Source organism: Sebastes fasciatus, chromosome 1 (assembly GCF_043250625.1).
Source record: "Sebastes fasciatus isolate fSebFas1 chromosome 1, fSebFas1.pri, whole genome shotgun sequence".
Lineage (NCBI taxonomy): Eukaryota > Metazoa > Chordata > Actinopteri > Perciformes > Sebastidae > Sebastes > Sebastes fasciatus.
The window spans coordinates 40,108,580-40,117,489 of NC_133795.1; the positions used below are offsets into that span (position 1 = coordinate 40,108,580).

Genomic DNA, 8,910 nt, shown 5'->3' on the forward strand with positions numbered 1-8,910 from the left:
CTGACTATACGACTGAACCGATGCAGGACTCTGATCACAAACCCTTATTGTGACAATGCCGGGTTGTTTAAACTCTCCTGTGACAGTGTGTTTATTAATAATGTCTATGGCCTCACTTTCACAGTAGTCCTGTTCACAGGTTCTATAGGCAGCATGATTCTCATTTATACTAACTTTGCAGTAGTCTGTCTGACCAGTAATAACAAGTCTTTGAACAGTAAAGCCTTGAAGACCTGCAGCACTCATCTGGTTGTGTATCTGATCATGGTGATTAGTGCAATTTCAAACGTAACCCTGCATCGCTTCCCTCAGTTCACAGACTACAGAAAACTCAGTAGAATTTTATTTCATATCGTCCCCGGCTGCCTCAATCCCATTGTTTATGGTGTGCAGTACAAAGAGATACGAAAATTCTTGTCTAAGTTGTCTGAACCCAAGAAAGTTTTGCCATCGTAATAAAGACAAATTCCAATGTTTATTTGTAAACGTATCAACACAAATAATATAAAACTTGAACATAGACTTCAGTACTGTATTTCATGATCTTGTGTTTGTCACAGTGTTTGACAGGCTCAGATTGTTAATATAAGTGTCTGACAACATTAAAGGTCACATATTATATAATAATAATACTACACTTTTTCTAGGCTAGTTCCCAGATACATCGTACAGACAGAAATCCCTGCTTTTTAATAGAAAACAAAAATGCGGACGTGGAGAGTTTTCTCAGCATTACATGGGACAAGTCTGTGAGGAAGATTTAACTGTTTAGAGACCCCAGTATGCAGAAATATTCAAATACACCATTTTTAGAATATATCGTTTCTTATGATATCTGTGTCTTCACTCAAGCCCTAAAACTGAACCTGCTAGAGCCTCTGAAAGACAGTAAAAGTTAGTAAATAGTTGTTGGACCCTGGTCGGAGCTGGCTACTATGATACTACACTATGAGTGGCCAGTGTGTGTTTTAGTTTGTTTACTTTGTTATTTTATAAAAAAAGAAAATAAAAAAAACATTGAGGAACAACTTGGATTCAGGCATTTATTTCTTAATGCAATGCAGAGCTATTCAATTGTCAAACATATAAATTGGATTGATTTTAATAACTTTAATGTAATTCAAGTGTCTAGGATTATCTAGGAAAATACATGTATTGGATTGGGACCCGGTATTGGCACATACTCAATATTAAATGACACGATCAGGACATCCCTCATTATGGAATAAAGATCAAACTCAACAGTAAAACAACATAAGGTCTTTTCTCTTTTCTTTCATTTAATCACATAAACAAAAAACTAGAGGACAGTAGAAGGGAAATCTCACATCCATCACAAAGTGACACAACAAAGTGCACATGTAGTGTCTTCTTTTTACATTTCATTCTTTCAATAAACAGCTTCTATTTCTACGAAATGTCACAGGTAACATTCCTACTGTTACCAGCTGTACTGAGTTGCATGAAGAAATCAGCTGAGTCAGAAAACCAACAATAAGAACCTTTCTGTCCAGCACAACAGTCCTCAGGGTTAAAAAAGCAATAATTTCCTCTGGGAAAACCTTGATCATTACCTAAGAAATCATTATGTAATCTTCATGGAATTAATTAAAGCTGTCAACAAGGTTGTTATGTGGAAATTCATTATTAACATACTGTGTTTTTGCCATCTTATAGTAATGTTGGAGCACACAGACCGATAACATTTTTACTACTCTCTTGGTGATGTATGATTACGTACCCTTTTTGTGTCAAACCCAAGTAAAGTGAGACATAATCCTAAATAGTTATTGAAGATCCCTCATTACTTCATTATTATCTTTACAATTAATTCCTTAAAAAAAAATCTGAGATAGCACGATACTGAAAGGATGTTTTATTCATCAAATTCAGACAACATATACATTAATATTCACATCCATGACGATTATGAATCATTCCAGCACATCAGCACATAGGTCGATTTTAGTCCCAAGACTGTTGACTTCATCACGTTAAATCTATACAGTGCGTTGGTTAGCCTTTAGCAGGTCGCAGTTAGCAGAATTGCTAACTAAGTGTTTGCCATATAGGCTATTGGTGCCTTCAAATGAAACTCGTGAACTCGTGTTTACAACATGGCAAGACGTGTACACGATATGCTTGGCGTTCAAGTGGTTAAGTCGTAAAAAACACCGGTGCTAACCAACAACAACATTAATGTTACTGTTGGCATTTAGAAGCCACAGAGAATAACAATTTAGCAAGGGAGCAAGTGGGTAAAATAATGTAGTAAATGCAAAGCGTAATGACAGAGGAAAAAGATGAGGTCGTTGGGAATATCAACATTTTCCTCAGACTTATTATAAAATTATAAAGAAAAACAATACATGACTAAAATGACAATATATTACCTTATTTTGCACCGAAAAAATAACTTCCATGGCCTCATTTCTGCCAACATCAACAAACACGTCACAACTCGTGAACTCTGAGCTTTCAGAATCTTTTCACTTACGATGTCGTGAATATGACATGAGGGGGGCGTTCATATGGACTCTTCTCGTGAACATGGTAAACACCACAACATTTGAAGCAACATGAAAAGTCATACAATTTCTAAATGAGTTTTTGGGTAAGACAGTGTTTTTCATTTAAAATGGACGTCAAGACACCTGGATGTTCAGTTGCCTTTTCTCTCTCAATTTTGTGGGCGTCCAGTTACTGTAGTAGATTGGCAGGTTTTCTGTCCCAGTCAGGACACTGGGTTGAGGTCTTTCGTGGGTAAAACAGCAGCAGGTCTGAACCTGCTCAGAGTCCTCCTGATGGACTCTCGCAGCTCCTTGTTCCTCAGACTGTAAATCATCGGGTTTAGGAAAGGAGTCAGAGCGGAGAAAAGCACAGACACAATGATACGAACCTAGAACAAAAACAAATATAGATTGAACAAATTTCATTGAACACACAAGACATGAACAAGACATGAATGTCCGGCAATCCATTCAATAGTTGTTGACATATTTTAGTCCAGGCCAAAGTGGCGGACAGACCGAAAGTCCAACATTTCCATCTATAGAGCCACGCTGCTAGCGTGGCGAGTTTTCAAATCCTACACTCGTTTTAGCAATTTGCCATCTGGTATCTGTGTGGTGGGTTTGGTCTGTGGGTTCAGAGTCCTTCAATCCAACAAACTGTCTGTTGTTGAATGTAACAGAAATTAAAAACTTAGGCCACATGAGATAAACTTAAATATCTCCATGACAACTCAACAACTTCATCTGCTGAGCAAGGCCACAGGATGTGGTTGAATGTTTTGGAAACATAAAGCCTAATGTTAAGAGTTTTGATCAAGCTGCTGCTCCCAAGGTCAAGAATGAACCTTCAATAAGTCTTGTTTAAAATACTGGTGCTGAATACAGGACTTTAATTGTCATTTTTGGTGGACATTGTGAGACATAAACTAAAAAAAAGGTATATATTAAAGCTGGTGGATTTGTCTCGTACCTCTGGTGAAAAGTTTCCCACCCGGTAGGAGATGTAAACACACGAGGCTGAACTATGAGATGGAGACCACAGTCAGGTGGGCGGCACACGTCCCGAAGGCCTTCAGCCTCTGAGCAACACCCATCCTCGATATGGAAACGCCAATAAGGACGTAGGAGGTTAGGATGAGGACTCCTGTGGTCAGAAGTGCCAGTATGGCGAAGGAAATGGACACAATGTTATCTAATCTGGTGTTGCCGCACACCGGCCGCCTTACAGCTGACAGGTCGCACCAGTCATTCCTCACCACATTTGGGCCGCAGTAAGACCGCTGCCAGGTCATGGAGGTGGCAGGCAGCGTGCAGAAAATACTGAAGCTCCAGGCTCCTGCGATGAGCAGCAGCCGGAACTGTCGGGTCATGACGGCAGTGTAGTGCAGAGGATTGCAGATGGCCACGTAGCGGTCATACGCCATGACAGTCAGGATGGCATAGTTAGTAACACCTAGCTGAATGAAGAAATGCATCTGGACGAAGCAGCCTGGGATGGAAATGGTATTCACATCTGTCAGGAGGCCAGATAGCATTTTCGGGATGGCGGTGGTGGTGAAGAGGATGTCCACGAAGGAGAGGTTGTAGAGAAAGAAATACATGGGAGAGTTGAGCTTCGAATCAGTCAATGCCTGAAAAAAAAATGGCAGCAATTACATTTCAGTAAGACCGAGGCAATATGCCCTTTTCACAGCAGCCATTTTGACATGTCAGGTGTAATTGATAAAATAAATTCTGGTCCAGTGAGCCAGCATGCACAACACCAGGGCCCTGACCCACCTAAATGGAACAGGGCCATAATTAATGTTAATAATTAAACCTGTGTTTACCCTGCAATGAAATTAAATCATAACTACATAGACGGCTCTGTTTTGTACCACATAGATGATCATGCTGTTTCCTCCCAGGATGATGATGTAACCAAGAAGCAGGATGAAAAAAACAATCATCTTTTTCTGGCCAAGGTTGGCGAGGCCCTGAATGATGAAGAAAGTGACGCCTTCAGGCCCCCAGGTGCCGTTAAGAGAGCTGGATCTGTGATTGGTCGACAAGGAAAGGTATGAGTCTGGAGAAGGAGTGAGGTAAGAGAGGCGTCAGTGTTTAGGCCCAATCCCAATGTCCACACTGAGGGTACGTCCCAAAGCTCTTAATTTTCGTTTCCTCGCTCCTCGATCCTCGCTTGAACCGGAAGTTGTTCTGGTGCGCCATTTTGAAGACCGTCCCAAAGAGGAGCGAGGATCGAGGATGAAGGAGGCTTGCCGGAGGAGCTATGAGCGAGGATACACCAGTATATCCTCCACGGAAGTCTTTTACCGACCGACACGCCCCCTTATTGGATATCAGTCACTGATTGGACGCTGCTGCCGATCGGACTGATCTGATAACGTTACCTCTCAACATCACTTGAGTTTTATAGTGTGAGTGAAAACAGATCACATATTAACGTTTTATATTTCAGTTGTCTTCTGATTCACCATCTAGTTATAATCTGTGTTAACTGAAGCTCTGAGCAGCAGCAGAAGGACCTGCAGTAGCTCTGCTTCACACACCGCCAGTGAAGGAGCTCGACACTGAGAGGGGTTTATAAAACCTGACAAACTGACTTAAAATAACTTTATTTATTTATTAGAATTATTTGTCTTTTCATGATCTGTTATTTCCCCCGTTAACTTTTATCAATGATACTATTAAAGTCAGAGAGAGAAGGAGAGTCTGTCTGTCAGCAACAAACACCTTTTACATCATTTATCCTCATTTCCATTCAGTCACATGAGGCTGATCATTCCTGAACGTCGGTTTGATATGAGTTATATCATTTACATTTTCCCTTTAGCCTAATAAATAATGTCCAGTGTTAAAAAAAACACCGTAGTCATATTCTGGGTTATGAAATAATGAGCTCACAATCAGAATATCAATAACTACAGACGCTAATAATTAATAAATAATATAAAGAGCACTTGTCTTTATTAGTATTAGTACAGTTCAGACACAAACAGCTGTTAAAGTTGACTGACAGCTGATCCAGCTGTGATCAGCTGCTGCTGTCATCAGAAACGGACGTCGCTTCACGTGACGCTTCAGAGGAAACGACCGTCTCATGTCTCTTAAATCGTATTTCCTCGTTTCCTCTCTCCTCGCATGGTTTCCTTGCGTCTCTCCATGCTTCCCTGGTGGGAGGGACTAAGACGCAAGGAAAAGACGCAAGTAAGGGAAACAGGGATGCAATTAAGAGCTTTGGGATGCAGCCACAGACTTTGGGGCGTCCTTGAGGGAGACATTTTGAGCCCTTTTTGCACACTTTCTGTAAGTCTGCATTTCTGCAGATTTTGCCTGAGGGAATTACCCACAATTCATAGCGTCGTGATGTTAAACACAGGGTTATGAGGGGAAGTCTGAAAGGGTAAAAAAGGTAAACAAAGAGGATGGCACATGGTGCTCAGCCTGTTATATTAAATTTACACACTAACACTACATCAACATTAAGGATTTAAGATGGTACATAAAAAGCATAGGCATATATAGGCTATATCACACACCTGGTTTATTAATCAACCATTTTCATTTTGCTTAATGAAGCTGTTTAGACAAAAACAAGTAAATTGATTATTTGGCCTGGAAGACTTTTAAATCAGGCAGTAAAAAACGTTCGTAAACAAAAACCGACAATTGTAGATAACATGTTTTTGGTGTTTTCAAAATAACGTGAAATGTCGCCGTAAAATGCTGTCCCATTTTGTATTTATACCATTTCAAGCCCTTGCATTGGGATTGGGCCCTTATTCACAGACAGAACATCAGAAGACTCATACATTTTACATCAGTGTTTTCATATTTTCTTCCCCATTATTCATACAGATGTAGAGAAATATATTGCGTTGCAACAAATATAGTCCAGGTCCTATTTAACAGCTCAAAAAACATATTTAACATTGTTTTATCAACTTGTTACTTAATGACATTTCCTGATTTTATGAGAATTGATTATAAACACAGAAAATGACGCATTATTTTTTTACAATTTGTTCATAGAAGAGGTCTAACTCTCAGTATACAAGCACACATGAAATTAATCTCTTCTAATAGTCTAAATGACCACAAATATAGTACATCTGTGGGAGGCTTTTTTCATAAAGAAGGAAAATATATTCACTATATCATAACCGCCATTTATAAATGGTAAATTGATTGTTAAAATTTAGTTAAGTTATCTTACAAAATTATAATAATGTTAACTAATTATTAGTAATGCTATAATTTATTTATAAGATATTATTTGCAAACCATTAAGAAATTGTTTGTAAAACATCTATAAACATCACGTAGATAGATATTCGTAACACTTTGTTAAAGGTTAATAACTGGTTTGTAAACGTTTATAAATATCATTTGGATGGCTATCAAGTTGCAACTGATTATTATAATACCTTGTTAAATGGTTAATAAATACTTTGTAAAGCATCTTTGAACATTATTTAGATAAATAGTTAATGCTTTGTCAATGGTTAATAATTGGTGTCTGGTCCATCTATCTATGTAATGTTTTAAGATGTTTCTTAAAAGTTTACAAATCATTTGGTAATCATTAACAAATACTTAATATGGTATATAAAATGTTATAATGTGTACAACAATAAACTGTTATTAAATACTTTACTTATGTAATCAGAATGTAATTTTTATTGTCTCCTATCCACTATGATACCCTATATAACCCAATTATTTCATATTATACGTAAATTAAAACATTACTTATAATTAGTAGACATTAATTATCGTTTAATTTCATTGTCATTGAGTATAATTAACTACAAATTTAGCATTTACAAAAGATGGTTACTATAAAGTGTTACCTATATTCACACATATACTATATATCATACATTTTTTTTATATTTTCTTACTTTGTGCAATAACAACACTTTTTGGTGATTTCTGTATTTTGTTATCTTCATCAAAGCACTGTTTAGCACTGTATTACTTACACACATGGTCACAAAAAATTAAGAAATATCATCAAATATTGGTTAATTTTGCAATAATTATTATTTGACACATTTAGCAGTATGTGTAAAACCAATTAAAAAGTAAAATCAATGTCAACACAACGGATTAATGATCTGTATTTGACAAAGCTCACGGTCTGTCGGAGATCTGTGTGAATGCCCCAAAATTAAGGTGTAGATGCTTCTTTCACTCTCAAGTCAAGTATATTTCAAGCTCTAACACCTCAGACATGCTGCTTCCACTTAAGAATTACTTATTTACCGTATTCGATATACAAACAAACCACACAAATGTGGTTAACAGCTAAAACATTGTACGATAAGAGCAGTTATCGTTAAGTCTGTATGCAAATATAATAAGTGAAAAACAATTCAGCACCGATATAAATGCAGGCTTTCTCTAATAAAGTTGTGAAAATAATGTTTAAATGCCTTCAATCACTGACAAAAAATTAGAGTTTTCAAGGGATGAATTAAAACTAAATTAATTTTGTCATACATTTTAATTGTAACATCAATGTTATACATTATCTACTATGTTAATAACATTTCTGTTGTGCTTACAATTGAAAAGATATCTCTGATAAGTGTATAATATATGACAGTGTGGAATTTGATATTACTGAACATCATCAGAACAGTATACCACTCAACCAGCAACACATAATAATAAGCAGAGAAACACTCACAGACCTCTGGGGCTTTCAGGTGAAATATCAAACGGCAAAAGCTCCATCTCTCCTCAGCAGACAGACAGACGGACGGACAGACAGATGAATAGATGGGTGGATGTAGACAAGTTTACTGTCAAAGTGAAGAATACTCTGTATGTGACTTCATCGGTGCACAAGCTCAATTTGACAGCACAAAATACAAAGTTAAAACATAAAAAGCTCTACAACTGCAGACAACAATAGATCACTTCCTCAGATTTGTCTTTTTAAAAGTAGAAATACCTGCACATGGTTAATAAATAAATTATTATTATCTTACCTGAATATGTGAATCAGACTTTGCGACCTATTTTAGTGACTTCTGTGGTTATAAACAAGCACCTGAAAAGAAAACATAAACATAATTGTCCTTGTTGCCATGGTAACAACTTTAATCTACTAATTAACGATTAATTTTAGAAGCTCTAACTTTAATTGCTTGTGCAGTGTGAGTAATTGTGAGTAATCCCGTGTGTTGTTGATTCTTTGAGCACAAGTTGGACATCAAAGTTTCAAAGTTAAATATAAATGCATTATTATGTATAAAAATAAATTACAACAAATTAGATTATTAGACCAATTGACGAACCTCAGTTCCAGCAGAACAGCAAGAGAAATGCGGATTCCTTCCTGGCCATGGACAAGCTCTTCACCCCTGCAAGGCTGGTAGGGGGTCAT

General features: G+C 37.2%; 1 protein-coding gene across 1 annotated transcript; it reads right to left on the minus strand.

The window, feature by feature from the left end:
- Positions 1-1,945: 1,945 nt before the first annotated feature.
- LOC141778436 (olfactory receptor 10A2-like) lies at positions 1,946-8,910 on the minus strand. The gene is given in 5 exon segments (XM_074652707.1): positions 1,946-2,899; positions 3,484-3,538; positions 3,540-4,144; positions 4,391-4,547; positions 8,822-8,910. Coding segments are annotated over 5 exon segments (1,071 nt in total). The 3' UTR covers positions 1,946-2,734.